General features: G+C 45.4%; 1 protein-coding gene across 3 annotated transcripts in view; it reads left to right on the top strand.

The window, feature by feature from the left end:
- The window catches only part of idua (alpha-L-iduronidase), a 538,596-nt gene that overhangs the window by 197,319 nt on the left and 319,676 nt on the right, over positions 1-21,601 (top strand). Inside the window, exon 1 of one of the 3 annotated variants that reach the window (XM_070871634.1) lies at positions 3,361-3,411. The exons of the other annotated variants lie outside the window; for them this stretch is intronic. Coding sequence (XP_070727735.1) covers positions 3,395-3,411 — 17 coding nt within the window. The 5' untranslated portion in view covers positions 3,361-3,394. Of the gene's footprint in view, positions 1-3,360; positions 3,412-21,601 lie in introns of those variants that run through there. 3 annotated transcript variants of the gene reach the window in all.

Raw genomic sequence — 21,601 nt, forward strand, 5'->3', positions numbered from 1 at the left:
TCTTACAGCAGTGAGAAGGCTGCAGGAAGCCTCAGAAGTTGAGGCAGCCGTTTCCCGACGGGCCCGACCGACGGCAGGGCGGCCTCCCTCCCCTCCCGCCGTCGGGAATGGCTGCCTCAACTTCTGAGGCTTCCTACAGCCTTCTCACTGCCTCCCCCCTGCTGTCGTCAGTCGGGCCCTTACTGCCTTCCCCCCCCTGCCGTCGGGAACGGCTGCTGCCGTCGGTCGGGCCCTCACTGCCTCCCCCCCCCCCCGCCGTCGGGAACGGCTGCTGCCGTCGGTCGGTCGGTCGGGCCCTCACTGCCTCCCTCCCCCCGCCGTCGGGAACGGCTGCCTCAACTTGTGAGGCTTCCTGCAGCCTTCTCCCTGCCTGAAGCACTTTCACACAGGTAGGAACATGGTTTATTTAATCTTTTCTTTGCTTATAAATTTTTATTCAGGTTGGAATTATTTGTATAATATTTGTATAAGTATAACTAAGGATTTATTGTCGAATTTAATGACATCCCTCCCCCCCCCACCTCGTTCTGGACACCTAATTTGTAACATGCGCCTGATTTTTTAATGTGTAGACAAGGTTTTTTCAGGCCTACAAAAATCTTCACTTGCTCCATTCTAAGTTTGGAGTACGTTTTCACTGTGGAAACTTTCAAATCAGACGTCAGTGGCCGGACACGCCCCCTTTTGAAAAAAAAATTCTGTTCCAAAGTGAAACTGTTCTACCTGACTAGAACTGCAGAAAACTTAAATGTGGAGAATTGCGATTTCTAAGATACTCCGTTCTCCACCAGTTGCTCCTAAAAATCAGGAGCAAATCATGTGGAAACTTGGGGCCATAAGGCCTTCATTATTATTATACCAGCAGATCTCCTGTGGCTCACAGGAGGATACACTGTTTTATAATAAAGAGGTCTTTGAAAAGGAGGCCAGTGATTGACAGTAACTGAAAAGTCAAATTCTATTTTTATTATATGATGTTCTGAGATTTTTATTGGTGTTTTGTGGATCAAATTCTTTGACGATGTCTGTATTTCTGTGAAATTGGCAAATAAATGGGTTTTTCCTTTACCTATGTATTTACTTTTAATCCTTATCATTTTCAAAGCTGAAAAATACAGCACGATGATGGGCAAGATCTACCAGTTGGAGATAAGTACCTGCTATTTAGGGGATGGGATCTGGTTCACTTCGGTGGTCCTGAGCTGTGGTTGCATTAGGAAATGGTCCTCGAATTTAGCAACACTGGGTTAGGGGTATAGTGATTTTGCAGCATGGTGAGGATTCTTATGGCTTGGCCTCAGGTAGAAACTGGAGTGTGGCGGAACTGTGGATATTTGGCTGTACTGGGGTGGAATGTGGGTGTTATGTTTTTAGGTTTACTCCAGGTACTGTATGTATGTTCAAAGGCACCAACCACTCCTTCAAGCGAACATTGCAACCCCTACAATCTGGAATGTGCTTTTATCTAGCCAATATCTAGGTAAACTAAAGTGAGAACCAGGGACTGAACAGAGAATCAGTTGGTCACCCAAAAGTTAAAACCTATCCCACTGTTTCAAATTTTGCCTCCCCAGTGTTGCCAGGCTCCACATTCCACTTTCCAGTTATGGCAATTTCCAGGTTTTGTCCCTGCAATGTTGCCAACCCCAGGATTACAATATCCTATGGTGCTAAACCCCATGACCCTCCAAATGCTGCTAAACCTCTAGACTCTCACTGGTGAAACCCCAAAGCTCCCACTATATTACTGCAAACTCGAGGGGGGGGGGGAATTTTGCAGGGGGTCAGCAGGCGCGATCGGTAACAGGCCGGGTGGGAAAGTAATTTTTTTTTTAAATTGCGGGTCGGGACCCCGCAGCCACGGGGAGGCAATTGAAATCATTAGTGGCTTATTTACAGCCACTTAAAAATGCTTTTCCCCCAGGTTTTTGATTGCCTAGACCTCGTCGGTGAAGCTGAGGTGGGAAGTCATTTGCCATTGTTTCAGCTGATGTGTTGACAGTTTAAGTTAAGTTAAAGCTCCCAGCACTTCCACTACAGATTCAGAATGCTGCAAGTCTTTACACAAGTCTGCATCCAGTCTGACCTCATTACCTCTCCCATCATTGACAGATCGCTTCTGTCACTTTACTTTACCTGCCATATATTCTATCAGCATGGGTGCCCTTGAAACGCTCTCACCTTGGTCCTCAGAATTCCACCACGATCAGCCCCAGCATCGCCAGGCACATCAGCAACACCAACAATGATACCACAATCACCAGTTGCTGCACAGGACACAGGGCATCAGCACCCGGCCACATTGCTGCCTGGGACACCAGGGATGACCTCATCATGGCCAGATTTACTTTTCTTAACTCTGCACACCCTGGCTGCCACATAATGTGGCAGGTTGGCACCACCCCATACCAACAACATAAAGCATCCCTACAATGCTCAAGCCATCCCTTTCACACTCATCACCATTATGGGGAGTACAGTTATGACTCACCATTCACTGCAACTCACTAAGCTACTTCTAAACGTGCACAGAAATCTGTCCAAGAAAGCAAAGTGCTGAAAATAAAGATTTCAGTATTTGACAGCACATTATCAGAAACTTCACATGAACATTGGCTAAAACACGCACGTGCCTACCCTTGTGTGTTGTTAGTTGGTGTGATTGGACCAGGATAAGGGTGAGTGTGAGGGGTGGCTAGTGAGATGGGGAAGTGATAATGTAGATAGAGAGAGATGGGTGGATGTGCAAGGTAGATTGGTGTGAGTAAGGATGTGTAGGAGTGGGGTAGGGAAGGCAGTGTGATGGGGATGTGATGAGTGGCACAGCAGGATGAGGTTGAGTGTGGGTTTGCGGTAACGTTTTGAGATCTACTGAGATGTTAAAAGATTTGCCCCACTGCAGTCTGGTCCTCCTGTGACATCCCTGCTTGTGTCCTCCTGCGCAATGTGTAACTAGGCTGTTGGTCTCCTGGGGAGGTCCCTTCTGCCTATTGGATGGGAAGAGAACCTCCCTGCATGCTGTGATTCCCTCCATAAGCATATGGAGGTAGCTATGGGAGAGCCTGGGTGCAGCCCTGCACCTCTGTGCAGTGTTTGTCAGAGTTTGCAGCACCTCAGTGTTGCAGAACACTGACAGCTCAACTGTCAAAATAAATTTGCGCATGGTCAAATGACATCATCAGACCCGCTTCCTTCAAACATGCTGGGCAGGCTTAACAAGCCCCATCAAGGGAAAATCATTCTACACTGTGGGGTGGAGTCAGCAGCGAGGCCAGGCCCTGCTACCGCCATATACCTGAGGAGGTTGGTAAAATCCAGCCCCAGGTCACCTCTCTATTTCTGATCCCACAGGATGACACTCCACAGCAGTGCTATTAAACTTCCCACCCCCACAATGCTACTAAACTCCAGGTACCTATCTCAGCCTTTTGTATCCTGCACTTTTAAATCGAAAAGGTAAAGATACTTACAACGAAAATAATAATGGCCACTGATTTACAGGTTTCATGAAAAATGGACAGAGTTGCAGAATTCAATTCCCAAAAGCAGCAACAATCTGAGTATAATGTAATGAAAATTTGACATTTTCAGTCAGTGTGGATCAGTGGGTACACGAGTAACCCCCTGTAAATGCCGATGATGTTTATGAGAGATCTTTCTCTGTATGTGTGTGTATATGTTATCAATATTATAACATATAGTTGCATTTCTTATTTGACTAGACTGGGAATGTTAGCAGAGTGGTTATGTTATTGGACTAGTAATCCAGATCCATGCTTGGATCGAATGATACCACATCTCATGGTAGACGAGTCATGAAGTTTAAAGCCCATGGGATCCAGGGCAAAGTGGCAAATTGGATCCAAAATTGGCTTTGAGGTAGGAAGCAAAGGGTAATGGTTAATGGATGTTTTTGTGACCGGAAGACTGTTTCCAGTGGGGTTCTGCAGGGCTCAGTACTGGGTCCCTTGCTTTTTGTGGTATACATCAATGATCTAGATTTGAATAAAGGGAGTATGATTAAGAAGTTTGAAGATGACACTAAAATTGGCTGTGTGGTTGATAATGAAGAAGAAAGTCATGGACTGCAGGAGGATATCAATCTACTGGTCAGGTGGGCAGGACAGTGGCAAATGGATTTCAATCCGGCAAAATGTGAGTTAATGCATTTGGGGAGGTCTAAGAAGGGAATACATATTGGATAGAAACATAGAAAATAGGTGCAGGAGCAGGCCATTCGGCCCTTCGAGCCTGCACCACCATTCAATATGATCATGGCTGATCATGCAACTTCAGTACCCCACTCCTGCCTTCTCTCCATACCCCCTGATCCCTTTAGCCATAAGGACCACATCTAACTCCCTTTTGAATATATCCAACGAACTGGCCTCAACAACTTTCTGTGGTAGAGAATTCCATAGGTTCACAATTCTCTGGGTGAAAAAGTTTCTCCTCCTCTCGGTCCTAGATGGCTTACCCCTTATCCTTAGACTGTGACCCCTGGTTCTGGACTTCCCCAACATCGGGAACATTCTTCCTGTATTTAACCCGACCAATTCCGTCAGAATTTTATATGCTTCTATGAGATCCCCTCTCATTCTTTTAAATTCCAGTGAATATAAGCCAAGTCGATCCAGTCTTTCTTCATATGTCAGTCCTGCCATCCGAGAATCAGTCTGGTGAACCTTCGCTGCACTCCCTCAATAGCAAGAATGTCCTTCCTTCGATTATGAGAACAAAACAGCACACAATACTCAAGGTGTGGTCTCACCAAGGTCCTGTACAACTGCAGTAAGACCTCCCTGCTCCTATACTCAAATCCTCTCGTTATGAAGGCCAACATGCCATTTGCTTTCTTTTCTGCCTGCTGTACCTGCATGCCTACTTTCAATGAGGTGATATACCATGACACCCAGGTCTCGTTTGCACCTCCCCTTTTACTAATCTGTCACCATTCAGATAATAATCTGCCTTCCTGTTTTTGCCACCAAAGTGGATAACCTCACATTTATCCACATTATACTGCATCTGCCATGTATTTGCCCACTCACCTAACCTGTCCAAATCACCCTGCAGCCTCTTAGCATCCTCCTCACAGCTCACACTGCCACCCAGCTTAGTGTCATCTGCAAACTTGGAGATATTACATTCAATTCCTTTATCTAAATCATTAATATATATTGTAAATAGCTGAGGTCCCAGCACTGAACCTTGTGGTACCCCACTAGTCACTGTTGCCATTCTGAAAAGGACCAGTTTATTCCCACTCTTTGCTTCCTGTCTGCCAACCAATTCTCTATCACGTCAATACATTACCCCCAATACCATATGCCTTAATTTTGCACACTAATCTCGTGTGTGGGACCTTGTCAAAAGCCTTTTACATTACATCCACTGGTTCTCCCTTATCCACTTTATTATTTACATCCTCAAAAAATTCTAGAAGATTTGTCAAGCATGATTTCCCTTTCATAAATCCATACTAACTTGGACCGATCCTGTCACTGCTTTCCAAATGCGCAGCTATTACATCTTTAATAATTGATTCCAGCATTTTCCCCACTACCAATGTTAGGCTAACCGGTCTATAATTCCCTGTTTTCTCTCTCCCTCCTTTTTTAAAAAGTGGGGTTACATTAGCTACCCTCCATCCATAGAAACTGATCCAGAGTCCATGTATTGTTGGGAAAATGCATGTACTATTTCGAGTGCCACTTCCTTAAGTACTCTGGGATGCAGACTATCAGGCCTTGGGAGTTATCGGCCTTCAATCCCATCAATTTCCCTAACACCATTTCCTGACTAATAAGGATTTCCCTCAGTTCCCTCAGTTCCTCCTTCTCGCTAGACCCTCGGTCCCCTAGTATTTTCGGGAGGTTATTCGTGTCTTCCTTAGACAGAACCAAAGTATTTGTTCAATTGGTCTGCCATTTCCTTGTTCCCCATTATGAATTCACCTGATTCTGACTGCAAGGGACCTACATTAGTCTTCACTAATCTTTTTCTCTTCACATATCGATAGAAACTTTTGCCGTCAGTTTTTATGTTCCCTGCAAGCTTACTCTCATACTCTATTTTCCCCCTCCTAATTAAACCCTTAGTCCTCCTCTGCTGAATTCTAAATTTCTCCCACAGGGTTGCTGCTTTTTCTGGCCAATTTATATGCCTCTTCTTTGGATTTAACACTATCCCTAATTTCCCTTGTTAGCCATGATTGAGCCACCTTCCCCGTTTTATATTTATGGCAGACAGGGATGTACAATTGTTGTAGTTCATCCATGTGATCTTTAAATGTCTGCCATTGCCTATCTACCGTCAACCCTTTAAGTATCATTCGCCAATCTATCCTAGCCAATTCACATCTCATACCATCGAAGTTACCTTTCTTTAAGTTCAGAACCCTAGTCTCTGAATTAACTGTGTCACTCTCCATCTTAATAACGAATTCTATCATATTATGGTCACTCTTCCCCAAAGGGCCTCGCACGACCAGATTGTAATTAATCCTCTCTCATTACACAAGACCCAGTCTAGGATGGCCTGCTCTCTAGTTGGTTTCTCGACATATTGGTCTAGAAAACCATCCCTTATACACTCCAGGAAATCCTCCTCCACAGTATCGCTACCATTTTGGTTAGCCCAATCTATATGTAGATTCAAATTACCCATGATAACTGCTGTACCTTTATTGCACGCATCCCTAATTTCATGTTTGATGCCATCCCCAACCTCACTACTACTGTTTGGTGTCTGTACACAACTCCCACTAACATTTTCTGCCCTTTAGTATTTCGCAGCTCGACTCATATAGATTCCACATCATCCAAGCTAACGTCCTTCCTTACTATTGCGTTAATCTCCTCTTTAACCAGTAACGCTACCCCACCTCCTTTTCCTTTCTAGAGAGCATGCCATCCTAGACTGGGTCTTGTGTAATGAGAGCGGATTAATTAGCAATCTTGTCGTGCGAGGCCCTTTGGGGAAGAGTGACCATAATATGGTCGAATTCTTCCTGAATATTGAATACCCCTGGATGTTGAGTTCCCAGCCTTGGTTACCCTGGAGCCATGTATCCGTAATCCCAATTACATCATATCCGTTAACAGCTATCTGCGCAGTTAATTCATCCACCTTATTACGAATGCTCCTCGCATTGAGACTCAGAGCCTTCAAGCTTGTTTTTTTAACACTACTTGCCCTTTTAGAATTATGTTGCTCACTACTACTAGGTTGGGGTTTGTTCTCATTGGAACAGAGGAGGCTGAGAGGAGACCTCATTGAGGTGTATAACATTTTTAGCGGCCTGGATATAGTGGATAGCAAGGGCCTATTTCCCTTGGTGGAGAGGTCAATTATGAGGGGGCATAGTTTTAAGGTGGTTGGTGGAAGGTTCAGAGGGGATTTGAGGGGAAGCTTCCTCATGCAGAGGATTGTGGGGGTCTGGAACTCACTGCCTGGAATGGTGGTGGTTGCAGAAACCTGAAATTCAACCTGGGACAGTGCCTAGGAAAGGCATATGCCAAGGGCGTGGAATTTGTGGTGGGGGCCGAAGACAATGGCTTTGGCCTTCCCAATGTTTACCGGAAGGAAATTGTGGCTCTTTCAAGACTGGATGTTGGACAAGCAGTCTGATAACACAGAGGCAGTAGAGGGGTCACGAGAAGTAGTGAAGCGCTACATGTGGAAGCTGACCCCATGTGGTTGATGTTGCCAAGGAATAACACACAGATGAGGAAGAAGAGGGGACCAAGGCTAGATCTTTGGGAGAATTCAGAAATAACCGTGTGGGAATTTGAAGAGAAGCCATTGCTGGAGATGCTCATGATTAAATAAGCATAAATGGCACCAACCGAGGGTAGTTCAATTGAGCACGACAATGGAGGAGAGGCAATAGAGGAGAATGGTTTGGTTGGCCATTTCAAATCTATACAGTTGTCAAAGAGGATAATGCACCACGGTTGCAGTCACAGAGAATGTCAGTCGTGGCTTTGCTTAGGGTCATTGCGGTGCTACAGTAGGGTTGGAAACCTGATTGGTGCGATTTAAACATAAACTTGTGGGAAATATGTGCATAGATTTGGGAAGCGACAACATATTCAAGAACCTTGGAGAGGAAAGGGAGGTTGGAGATGGAGAGAGTAGTTTGCAAGGACGAGGGGTTGAAGATGGGCTTTTGAGGAGGGGGAGATGATGGCAATTTTGAAATGGAGTGGGATGGTAGCTGAGGAGAGGGAACTATTCACAATGGTGGTTTTGCTTGATGGGCAAAGGGAAGAGAAGGATGCAATAGAGGCAGATGAATGGATGATCTCAATATTAGTGATCCTGGAATGATGAGTAGTTTAAGAAGAGAACAGCATGCATGGCCTGATTAAGGGAGCATAGATATTCCGGGGGGGAGGCGGGGGGGTGGGAACAACAACCGGGATGGGACAGAGAAAAGGTTTTGCTGGGGACAAGTGCATCAAAGGTTGGGAGTTTGAAAGAGCTGTGATAAATGGCTTGGGAGAGAGATATTCCAGGGTTGAAACAGGTAGGGTTAGAAGGGGATGGTGGAATGTGGGTGATGAGGGATAAAAGGAAGTGGTCAGAGATTGCCTTGTCTGTGTTTGGGACTGTGGGCATAGAAAGACAATGTGAGATGGAAAGGCAGATGGAGTGGCTGTGAATATGGGCAAGAGAATTTATATGGATGTGGGACAGGAGGGCAGTGAAATCTAAGGAGCACGGGCAAAGTGAGTTGATGAGTAAAGTCACTGAGGATGAGGAGTTGTTTAGTGCAGAAGCTGAGGGAGGATATCTCAGTGAGAAACTTGTGGTGGGACATGCATGGTAGTGATACTGAACATGAAATTTAAAGGCAAGGTGAGGTGCTCGAAGGATGCGTAGTTACCAGAGGAGTCAGGGAAGAAACCAAGGTGCCATTTGGTGGTTATGCATGACAGATAATGGAAAATATTGTTAGGCAAGGAGGCTTCAGCAAGGGTCAAGGTGTTACCATTTGTGAGCCATGTTTCTGTCAAAGCCAAATCTATTCAACCATCCACAATAAGGTCATGGATGGTAATGTCCTTGTTCACGTTTGAATGTACATTCTGGAGAGAAATGCGGAGAGGGGTAGTGATTTTCATTTGTAGATTTTCATCACTTCTCATAGCTAGAGTTCTGATTTGTTGCTCTTTTATTAATATGAAATGAAAGTAAATCAGCTGGAAGAACGTTGTATGAGAAGTGTGATGTCTCTTTTTTAAAATATGTTAATTCTTAGGATGTGGGTGTCACTGGCAAGGTTGCATTTATTGCACTTCCCTAGCAGCCCTGAAAAAGTGATGGTGGGCCTTCTTCTTCAATCATTGACAGACAATGTTGATAGCAGCTTGCTAGGCCACTTCAGAAGGCAATAAGTGTCAAACTTGTTGGTGTGGGACTGGGGTCACATATAGGCCAGACTGGGAAAGGATGGCAAGTTTCCTTCACTAAAGGACAGTAGTGAACCAGTTAGAATTTTATGAAAATTCAACAACTTCATGGTCACTTTTACTAGTACAGTACCAGCTTTTTATTTCTTTCTTTTTTAAAACTGAATTCAAATTCTCAGACTGCCATGATGAAACATAGAAAAATAGAAACATAGAAATCCACAGCGCAGAAGGAGGCCATTTCAAGCCCTTGTGTCCGCGCCGGCCGACAAAGAGCCACATGGCCCTCGGTCAGCAGCCTTGAACCGGTGAACTGTTGATAATCTTCGACAGTGGCCCAAATCCTCTCTATCACAAAGATCACCTACTTCCACCTACCTAACATTGCCCATCCCTAACTCAGTTCATCAGCCGCTGAAACCCTCATTCATGCTTTTGTTACCTCCAGAATTGACTATTTCGATACTCTAGTGACCGACATTTCATTCTTCATCCTCCATAAACTTCAGCTCATTCAAAACTATGATCGCCATATACTATCCTGCATCATTTCCTGCTCACCCATCAGTGCTGTCCTCGCTGACCTATATTGACCCCTTGTCCCCAAAGATACAAATTTAAAATTCTCATCTCGTCCCTTCATGGCCTATTACTGTAACCTTCTCCAGGCCTACAACCCTCCAGCCCCTCCTCACCCGCCTCTTGTACATTCCCATTCCCTTTCACCCCAACATTGCTGTTTGGACGCCACACACTGGAATTCTCTCTCTAAACCCCTTGTCTCTCTACTTCCTTTTACTTTTTAAAAACCCTCCTTACAACCAACTCTTTAACCAAGCTTTTGCTCCCCTCTTTTAATAGCTCCTTTTTCAGCTCTTCATCCATTTTATTTGATTATGCCTCTGTGCGGTGTCTTGGGACACTTATCAACACTTAAAGGTAGTATATAAATACAAGTTATTGTAAGTCAAATTGCATTTTTATTACAGAGCAATTTTGGGCTCGAATTGTATGATTATATGCATAGTTGTATAGAAATTGGAGACCTTAATTCCTATTCAGTTTAATTTTATCTCTTACCATTTCTAAGTACAGGATGCTGAGAAAAATAGTAAAAGAAATATTCCAAGTTTCAGGAAGTTTGAGGAACTGCATATAGTAGTAGGGCTGGAAATTCGGTTCCGGCCATTTTGCAGCATTATTCCTGGAAGGGCAGTAAGTATAACGTCCTTTAAAGTTTGCGCCTCTGACTGGGAAATTTGTTTGAAATGCAGCAAGAGCGAAAGGAGGCACTAAATCAGGCATTCCACACCTGTGCTCTGGCGCTGCAACCGAAAACCGCAGCGGTAAAATGCGAAGCGAAATGCGCATGCTCCGAGGCCCCCGGGTCCAGCCGAATCCGAAAGATGTGGCACTATAAGTATGTGCATGCGCAGTTTCTACTGTGCACTTTGGGCAGAGTGGGAAAATGGAGGAACAGAAAGGTCGCCATCGTGCACGCCGCTTCTCAGCCACGACCACTGAGGCGTTGATAGAGGCAATTGAAAGGAGGTGGCGTGTGCTGCAGCTTCCTGGAGGAAGGAGGCCCGAGCCACGAGTTTATTGAAGGCTTTGGAGGGAGGTAGCACAGGACATCTCTGCTAGAGACACGGTGTTGCAAGAAGTTTAACAACCCTACGAGGGTCGTCAAGGTGAGTACCCTTTATATTAATGCACTAATGCTATGATTTCACTCTCACTGTCTCATGCAATGTACAGTCTTTGCAGTACCTGCCCTTTGCCACCTGAAAAGTGGAGGCTCAGTTCACCAGCCATACCCTGCACATGCAAGTGTTGCGCCCCTTCTTGTTCCCTACCCAGTCACACCCCTCCTCGCACTACCCTTTCACTCTTGATATGCTTTTGCCAAACGTCACCCTGAACCGCAATCCTAGGTGTCTCTCACCTCATCCCATCCTTCCCACATGCTCTCTGCTCAGTCATGCAGATTATTATGGACACCTTTATACTTCCAGACACTAGGACATATGAAAGGCATATGTGGCACACGATGAGCTGCATACTCACTCACACCTTCTTCATTGCAGGCGAAATTGGCGCATAATCGCCGGAAGCAGCAGCACACTGATCTGCAGGACCTCACTCAGGTTGAAGAGCGAGTGTCTGACCCCCTGGGCACACCAGTTGACGCGGTGGCGGGAGGCGAGGCAGAGCCCCCTATGGAGAGTGGCGGTATGCGAATGGTGTTTGTGACTTCTGTGAGTTCCGTGACCCCTGATATCAGTTGGCCTACCCCCTTTACATATAAATGTCCAATACCACCGAGTGGGGACACCACATCGGTGGAGGAGCCTCAATTCGTGGGGTTTGAGGAGTCTGCGGCTCCTGGCCCCTATGGCCTACAGCAATGCAGAGCGCGAGGGAAAGCTCGGAGGCCGGCTCCTCGGAAGAGAATCAGTCCAGGAGTCCCACTGAGAGACAGTCAGATGTGGACCTGGACTTGGTGGCTATGTCCAGGGAAACCATACAAATGCATCGCGAGCTCATGGGTGCATTGACGAAGGTCCTGCAGAGCAGGGACGCACTCGTTCTGATTGTGGGGAAGACCGCCTCAAGCATTGTCCGTGCCGCTCAGGAGTCCAACGAGCCCATCCTTTCCCACTTACAGAGGGAGATGGGCTGAACAAGCAATAGTGGAGTCCCTGAGATGGGCCCAGAGCACGTGCCATGGCTGACATAGCAGTAGCTATCGCATCACATGTGATGCTGTCAATGATTGTTGGCATGAACTCACAGACTGCTGCATTTCAGGCTCAGTGTGCTCTGAGTCAGTCGCAGAGTAATGCCATGCACACACCAACTGCTGCCATCCTTGCTGTGTTCCCCACAGTCCAATGGGGAACTGACGGTGCTGATGCAGGCCAGCAATGAGTGCTCACACATCTTGCTCTGGATTCTGATGCTCCGCCCCGGGTGAGTGGCAGTGGGGCTATGGATATGGAAGGTGCTGTCCTTCCTCAAGATGACAGCATTCGGCTCCCATCATTGCCACTCCGCCTTTGCTCTTGCCACGATCTACACCCGACCCATCCCAGACTGCTGCCACCGATGCTGAGGCGGTGGAATCCGTAGCCAGGCCTTCCAGGCCCAGAGCTGGTCCAAGACGTCCTGCTAGGCCGTCTGTACTGTCTGCCACACACACACAGCAGCCCTCAAGCAGCCTTGCTGCAGGCACTGAGGCCACAGGCATGGGAGGGGGGGTAAAGGTAAGGGGTAGTAGCATCTGCGACCGGAATTCTGCATGAGGATTTTGCCCAGCATGGACAGGTGTCCTCATCATGTAAATAATAGCTCTAAATATGTCGTTGCATTGTTTGACGCAACCTGAGAGCTGACCTGAGCTGAGCTGAGAGCACAGGTAGACATGAGGGAATATGATATTGTAGCTATTACTGAGACATAGGTGAAAGAAGGGCAGGTATGGTTACATGGTTTTCAGACGGGATAGAGAGGGGGGTAAAGAAGGAGGGGGGTGGAGGGATCGCAGTATTAATCAAAGAAACAATTACAGCTGTGAGAAGGGATGATATGTTAGAGGGGTCATCAAACAAGGCCATATGGGTTGAATTGAAGAACAAAAAAGGGGTGATCGCACTGCTGGGAGTATACTATAGACCCCCAAACAGTCAGAGGGAGGTAGAAGAACAAATATGTGGGCAAATTGCTGCAAAGTGCAAAAACTATAAAGCTGTAATAGTGGGATTTCAAGTACCCTAATATTAACTGGGAAAAAAGTAGTCTGAAAGGTAAAGAGGGGGCTGTTCTTGACTTGGATTTGGGGAATGAAGGGCAGGTGGAAGGGGTAGCAGTGGGAGAGCATTTTGGTGCTGGTGATCATAATTCAATAAGATTTAGGGTAGATATGGAAAAGGACAGAGGTGGACCAGGAAAATAAGTTCTCAATTAGGGTAAAGCCAATTTTGCTGAGCTGAGATGGGATTTGGCCAAAGTGGACTGGAAATGGTTACTTGATGGTAAATCAGTGTCAGAGCAGTGGGAGGCATTCAAGGAGGAGATCCTGAGGATATGTTCCCTTAAAAAAAAGGGTGTGGCTAACAAATCTAGAGTCCCCTGGATGTCAAGGGACATACAGGGTAAGATAAAGAAAATAAGGGAAGCTTATGACAGATACCAAGAACTCAATCCTGAGGGACACAGTAAATCTTCATTTGGAAAGACATGGATTAATCAAGGATTTGTTAAGGGAATGTCGTGTCTGACGAACTTGATTGAATTTTTCAAGGAGGTAACCAGGAGGGTCAATGAAGGCATGATGCACTGTATATGGATTTTAGCAAAGCTTTTGATAAGGTCCCATATAGCATCTGGTCATGAAAGTAAAAGCCCATGGGATCCAGGGAATAGCAGCAAGTTGGATCCAAAATTGGCTCAGAGGCAGGAAGCAAAGGGTAATGGTTGGTGGGTGTTTTTGTGACTGGAAGGCTGTATCCAGTGGGGTTCCACAGGGCTCAGTGCTGGGTCCCTTGCTTTTTGTACTACATATCAATGACTTGGTCTTGAATGTTGGAGATATGATTAAGAAGTTTGTAGATGGTACTAAAATAATCTCTGTGGCTGATAATGAAGAAGAAAGCTGCAGACTGCAGGAAGATATCAATGTACTGGTCAGGTGGGAAAAACAGTGGCAAATGGAATTCAATCCGGTAATGCATTTGGGGAGGTCTAACAAGGCAAGGGGATACACATTAAATGGTAGGACACTGAAAAGTGTAGAGGAACAAAGGGACCTTGGAGTGCAGGTCCACAGATCCCCTGAAGGTAGCAGACCAGATAGATAAGGTGGTTAAGCAGGCACATGGAATATTTGCCTTTCTTAGTCAAGGCATGGAATACAAGGATGTTATGCTTGAAGTGTATAAAACACTGGTTAGGCCGCAACTGGAGTACTGTGTGCAGTTCTGATCACCACATTACAGGAAAGATGTGACTGCACTGGAAAGGGTGCAGAGGAGATTTACAAGAATGTTGCCTGGATTGGAGAATTTTGGCAATGAGGAGAGATTGGTGATGCTAGGTCTGTTTTCTTTGGAACAGAGGAGGCTGAGTAGGGACCTGACTGAGGTGTATAAAATTGTGAGGGACCTGGATAGAGTGGATAGGAAGGACCTGTTTCCCTTGGCAGAGGGGTCAACCACCAGGGGGCATAGATTTAAAGCAGTTGGGGGGAGGTGCAGAGGAGATATGAGGGGGAATTTCTTTACCCAGAGCGTGGTGGGGGTCTAGAAATCACTGCCTGAAAGGGTGGTAGAGTCAGAAAGCCTCACCACATTTTAAAAATACTTGGACATGCACTTAAAGTGCCATAACCTACAGGGCTACGGACCAAAGAGCTGGAAAGTGAGATTCGGCGAGATAGCTCTTGATCAGCCGGCGCGGTCACAATGGGCCAAAATGGTTTCCTTCCATGCAATAAATATCTCTGATTCTATAACCTATTGTTGTGAGTGTGTGTGCCTAATATGCCACAAGAATGCTGCTGTGGGATGACTAATGGAAGGGGTCTTTGTCGATACATCGCTTAACATTATTGGGGACAAAATTGCCCCTGTCTGTGAGAGACGTGGCTGCCTGTTTGAGGCGGCCATGGATCGGTAACGACTCACTGCTCGGTCGGCATGGAGGGGCCACAATTAAAAAAATTCCCCTCCATTAACTTTGGAGCGGTGTATGGGACCACCCCAGCTGTCTTCCTGCCCTGTCGCTCAAGGAACTTTGGCTCCATGTGCCTCAAAGACTGCTGTGGGAGAAATGGGTTTTGGTTTGTGGGACACTGACATCAGTACTTGGGTAAGAGAGAGCCGTTCCGTTTGGATGGTGAGACTAGGATCCTGGCGAATCGAATAACCAGGGCTGTAGAGAGGGCTTTAAACTAATCAGTGGTGGGGAGGGTTCAGGTGAGCGAAATTTAAAAAGTCAAAGAATTAAAAAGTCAAGGAGAAGGCAATAGAGCAGGGTAGCACTGGGGGAAATGAAAACCAGAGCGTGACGGGAAAGGACAGAAACATAAAAGTGTATCAGAAAGTGGGGTCAAAGCAGGAAAAAATGGTAAAAAAACAAATTTAAAAGCTCTTTATCTGAATGCACACAGCATTCGTAACAAAATAGAAGAGTTGACAGCATAAATAGATACACATGGGTATGATCTGATAGTCATTACAGAGGCATGGTTGCAAGATGACCAAGGCTGGGAACTAAATATTCAGAGGTATTTGACAATTCGGAAGGACAGACAGAAAGGAAAATAAGGTGGGGTAGCTCTGTTAATAAAGGATGAGATCAGTGCATTAGTGAGAAACGATATTGGTTCAGAAGATAAAGATGTTGAATTAGTTTGGGTGCAGATAAGGAATAATAAGGGGAAAAAGTCGCTGGTGGACGTAGTCTATAGGCCCCCTAACCGTAGCTACACTGTAGGACAGAGTATAAATCAAGAAATAATGGAGGCTTGTAAAAAAGGAATGGCATAATTATGAGCGATTTTAACCTTCATATTGATTGGACAAAGCAAATTGGCCAGGGTAGCCTTGAGGAAAAGTTCATAGGGCCCAAGTTTCCACACAATAAAAAACGGGCTCCCCTCCGAGCTGGGCGCCCGTTTTTCGCGCCTAAAACGGCGCCGGAAAAAAAACGCGCGATTCTGGAGCGCCCTGCAGCTCCTTGTCTGTTTGCCGTGGCGCCCAGGGGGGCGGAGCCTACACTCGCGCCGATTTTGTAAGTGGGAGGGGGCGGGTACCATTTAAATTAGTTTTTTTCCTGCCGGCAACGCTGTGCGTGTGCGTTGGAGCGTTCGCGCATGCGCAGTGTGAAGGACACATTGGCACTCGGCCATTTTTGTAGTTCTTTGTAGCTGTTTAGATTTTGAACATTTTTTAATAAAAGCACATTGCCATCAGCACATCAGCACTGAGAAGGCTGCAGGAAGCCTCAGAAAGTTGAGGCAGCCGTTTCCCTCCCCCTCCCCCTCCCCCCCCCGCGGGAACGAACGGCTGCCCCCCCCCCCCCCCCCCCCCCGCGGGAACGAACGGCTTTCTCCTCCCCCCCCCCGCGGGAACGAACGGCTGCCTCCTCCCCCCCCTCCCCCCCCCCCCCGCGGGAACGAACGGCTTTCTCCTCCCCCCCCCCCCCCCGCGGGATCGAACGGCTTTCTCCTCCTCCCCCCCCCCCCCCGCGGGAACAAACGGCTTTCTCCTCCCCCCCCCCCCCCCCCCGCGGGAACGAACGGCTTTCTCCTCCCCCCCCCCCCCCCCCGCGGGATCGAACGGCTTTCTCCCCCCCCCCGCGAGAGCGAACGCCTGCAGCATTCTCCCTGGCTGAAGCACTTTCACACAGGTAGGAAGATGGTTTATTTAATCTTTTCTTTGCTTATAAATGTTTATTCAGGTTGGATTTATTTGTATAAGTATAAATAAGGATTTATTATAGAATTTAATGACTTCCCTTCCCCCCCCCCCCGCCCCCACCACCTCGTTCTGGACGCCTAATTTGTAACCTGCGCCTGATTTTTTAATGTGTAGAACAGGTTTTTTCAGTTCTACAAAAATCTTCACTTGCTCCATTCTAAGTTAGTTTGGAGTACGTTTTCACTGTGGAAACTTTCAAATCAGGTGTCAGTGGCCGGACACACCCCCTTTTGAAGAAAAAATTCTGTTCCAAAGTGGAACTGTTCTACCTGACTAGAACTGCAGAAAAAAAAATGTGGAGATTTGCGATTTCTAAGATAGTCCGTTCTCCACCAGTTGCTCCTAAAATTCAGGCGCAAATCATGTGGAAACTTGGGCCCATTGAGTGTATCCGGGATAGTTTCCTTGAACAGTAGGTTGCGGAACCAACCAGGGAGCAGGCTATCTTAGATCGGATACTGTGTAATGAGACAGGATTAATAAATGATCTCCTCGTAAAGGATCCTCCAGAAATGAGTGACTCAACTAGGAATGGTTGAATTTCAAATTCAGTTGGAGGGTGAGAAAGTTGGATCTCAAACCAGCTTAAATAAAGGAGACTAGAAAGGTATGAAGGCAGAGTTGGCTAAAATGGACTGGGAAAATAGGTTAAAGTGTGGGACCGTTGATGAGCAGTGGCAGACATTTAAGGGGATATTTCATAACTCTCAAGAAAAATATATTCCTGTGAGAAAGACTGTAAGAGAAGGGATAACCATTCGTGGCTAACTAAGGAAATAAGGGATGGTATCAAATTGAAAACAAGGGCATACAATGTGGCCAAGACTAGTGGGAGGCCAGAACATTGGGAAATTTAAAAACAGCAAAGAATGACTAAAAAAATAATAGAGAGAGAAGATAGATTATGAAAGCAAATTAGCACAAAATATAAGAACAGATAGTAAGAGTTTCTACAGGTCGATAAAAATGAAAAGAGTAGCTAAAGTAAATGTTGGTCCCTTAGAGGATGAGACTGGGGAATTAATAATGGGGAACAGGGAAAATGGCAGAGACTTTGAACAAATATTTTGTATCGGTTTTCACGGTAGAAGACACTAATGACATCCCAATAATCAAGGGACTATAGGTAGGGAGGAACTTAATACAATTACTGTCACTAAAGAAGTAGTACTCGGTAAAATAATGGGACTGAAGGCTGACAAGTCCCTTGGACCTGATGGCTTACATCCTAGGGTCTTAAAAGAAGAGGCTGAAGAGATAGTGGATATATTGGTTGTAATCTACCAAAATTCCCTGGATTCTGGGGAGGTCCCAGCGGATTGGAAAAGCGCAAATATAGCGCCCCTATTTAAAAAAGGAGGCAGACAGAAAGCAGGAAACTACAGACCAGTTAGCCTAACATCTGTCATGGGGAAAATGCTGGTGTCCGTTATGAAGGAAGCAGTAGCAGGACATTTGGAAAAGCATGATTCAATCAAGCAGAGTCAACATGGTTTTAGAAAGGGAAATCATGTTTGACAAATTTGCTGGAGTTCTTTGAGGATGTAACGAGCAGGATGTATAAAGGGGATCCAGTGGATGTGGTTTATTTGGATTTCCAAAAGGCATTCGATAAGATGTCACACAAAAGGTTACTGCACAAGATAAAATTTCACGGGATTGGGGGTAATATACATGGATAGAGGATTCGCTAACGAACAGAAACAGAGAGTCGGGATAAATGGGTAATTTTTCCGGTTGGCAAACAGTAAGTGCTGTAGAGATCGGTGCTGGGGCCTCAACTATTTACAATCTGTATTAATGACTTGGATGATGGGACCGAGTGTAATGTAGCCAAGTTTGCGAATGATGTGTGGGAGAGCAAATTGTGAGGAGGATTCAAGAAATCTATAAAAGGATATAGACAGGCTAAGTGAATGGGCAAAAATTTGGCAGATGGAGTATAATGTGGGAAAATATGAGGTTATCCACTTTGGCAGAAGAAATAGAAAAGCAAATTATAATTTAAATGGAGTAAAATTGCAAAGTGCTGCAGTACAGAGGGACCTGGGGTCTTTGTGCATGAAACACAAAAAGTTAGTATGCAGGTACAGCAAGTAATCAGGAAGGCAAATGGAATGTTGGCCTTTATTATAAGGGGGATGAAGTATAAATGCAGAGAAGTCCTGCTGCAACTGTACAGCTATTGGTAAGACCACATTTAGAGTACTGCGTAGTTTTGGTCTCCGTATAGGAAGGATATACTTGCATTGGAGGATGTTCAGAGAAGGTTCACTCGACTCATTCCAGGGATGAGGGGGTTGACTTATGAAGATAGGTTGAGTAGGTTGGGCCTATACTCATTGGAGTTTAGAAGAATGAGAAGTGATCTTGACGAAACATATAAGATAATGTTAGTTAGTTAATATAAAACAAGGGTTAGTAAGTAGTAATCAAGGAGGTCTTCCTGTGCTAAATGGTATATACTGTAATGCAAGGAGTATAGCGAATAAGGCGGATGAGCTAAGAGCACAGATAGGCACTTGGGAGTATGACATTATAGCCATTACAGAGACATGGCTGAAAGAGGGGCGGGTTTGTCAGCTTAATATTCCTGGTTACAGGATATTTTTAGATAAGACAGAGAGGGGGGTAAAAAGGGGGGGGGGCGGGATGTGGTGGCGGTATTGATTTAAAAAGCGATTACAGCGGTGAGGAGGGATAATATGTCAGAGGGATCATCAAATGAGATCATATGGGCTGAGTGGAAAAATAAAAAAGGGGCGATCACGCTGCTCAGCATGTATTATAGATCCCCAAACAGTGGGAGGGAGATCGAGGAACAAATATGTAGGCAAATTGCTGTGAAGTCCAAAAACCATAGGGTAGTAATAGTAGGAGATTTTAACTATCCTAATATTGATTGGGACAAATATATTGTGAAGGGTATAGAGTGTGAGGAATTCTTAAAATGCATTCAAGAGAACGTTTTTAGTCAGTATGCAACAAGCCCAACACGAGAGAGGCTGGTTTTGGATTTAGTTTTGGGGAATGAAGCTGGGCAGGTGGAAGTGGTATTAATGGGAGAGCACTTGGGCGCCAGTGACCAAAATTCAGTCAGATTCAAGTTAGTTATGGATAAGGACAAGGATAGATCAGAAATAAAAATCCCAAATTGGGGAAAAGCTAACTTTGCTAAGTTGAGGAGTGATTTGGCCACAGTGAACTGAAAACAGCTACTTGAAAGTAAATCAGTGTCGGAACAGTGGGAGGCATTCAAGGAGGAGATCCGGAAGGCTCAGGCCAAACATGTGCCCTTAAAGAAAAATGGTGGGAATAACAATTAACATAAGAACATAAGAAATAGGAACAGGAGTAGGCCCATACGGCCCCTCGAGCCTGCTCCGGCATTCAATCATGGCTGATCTGATCATGGACTCAGCTCCACTTCCCCGCCCGCTCCCCATAACCCCTTATCCCCATATTGTTTAAGAAACTGTCTATTTCTGTCTTAAATTTGTTCAATGTCCCAGCTTCCACACCTCTCTGAGTCAGTGATTTCCACAGAATTAAATTGTCTGAGAAAAGAAATTTCTCCTGATCTCTGTTTTAAATGGGCGGCCCCTTATTCTAAGATCATGCCCTCAAGTTCTAGACTTCCCATCAGTGGAAACATTCTCTCTGCATCCACCCTATCAAGCCCCCTCATAATCTTATGCGTTTCGATAAGATCACCTCTCATTCTTCTCAATTCCAATGAGTAGAGGCCCAACCTACTTAACCTTTCCTCATAAGTCAACCCCCTCATCCCCGGAATCAACCTAGTGAACCTTCTCTGAACTGCCTCCAAAGCAAGTATATCCTTTCGTAAATATGGAAACCAAAATTGCACGCAGGATTCCAGGTCTGGCCTCAGCAATACCTTATAGAGCTGTAGCAAGAGTTCCCTGCTTTTATACTCCATTCCCTTTGCAATAAAGGCCAAGATACCATTGGCCTTCCTGATCACTTGCTGTACCTGCATACTATCCTTTTGCGTTTCATGCACAAGTCCATTCTGGGTGTCTACGGACTTACAGGGGAGGATAAAGAAAAAAAGGGAAGCTTATGTCATATACCGACAGCTAAATACTGTAGAACCTTTGGAGGAATATAAAAAGTTAAGAGGTAAAATTAAAAAGGATATTAGGAATGCTAAGAGAGAGCATGAAAAATTCTTGGCTGGTAAAATTAAGGAAAACCCAAACATGTCTATAAATATAATAAGAGTAAGAGGATAACTAAAGAAAGAATAGGGCATGAGGGTAATCTTTGTGAGGAGGCGGAAGATGTTGCTATGGTTCTTAATGAATACTTTGCATCTGTTTTCACAAAGGAAAGGGGCAATGCAGATACTGCTATCGAGGAGGAGTGTGAAATTCTGGATGATGTAAACATAGTTAATGAGGAGGTATTTAGGGGTTTAGCAGCTTTGAAAGTAGACAAGTCCCCAAGCCCAGATGAAATGCATCCCAGGCTGTTGAGCGAAGTAAAAGAGGAAATAGCAGTGGCCTTGACCATCATTTTCCAGTCCTCTTTGGATTTGGGCATGGTGCCGGAGGACTGTTAATGTGCTACCCTTATTTAAGAAGGGAGAAAGGGATAGGCCGAGTAATTATAGGCCTGTCAGCCTAACCTCAGTGGTGGGAAAATTATTGGAAAAAATCCTGAAAGACAGGATAA

Source organism: Pristiophorus japonicus, chromosome 2 (genome assembly GCF_044704955.1).
Source record: "Pristiophorus japonicus isolate sPriJap1 chromosome 2, sPriJap1.hap1, whole genome shotgun sequence".
Taxonomy (NCBI): domain Eukaryota; kingdom Metazoa; phylum Chordata; class Chondrichthyes; family Pristiophoridae; genus Pristiophorus; species Pristiophorus japonicus.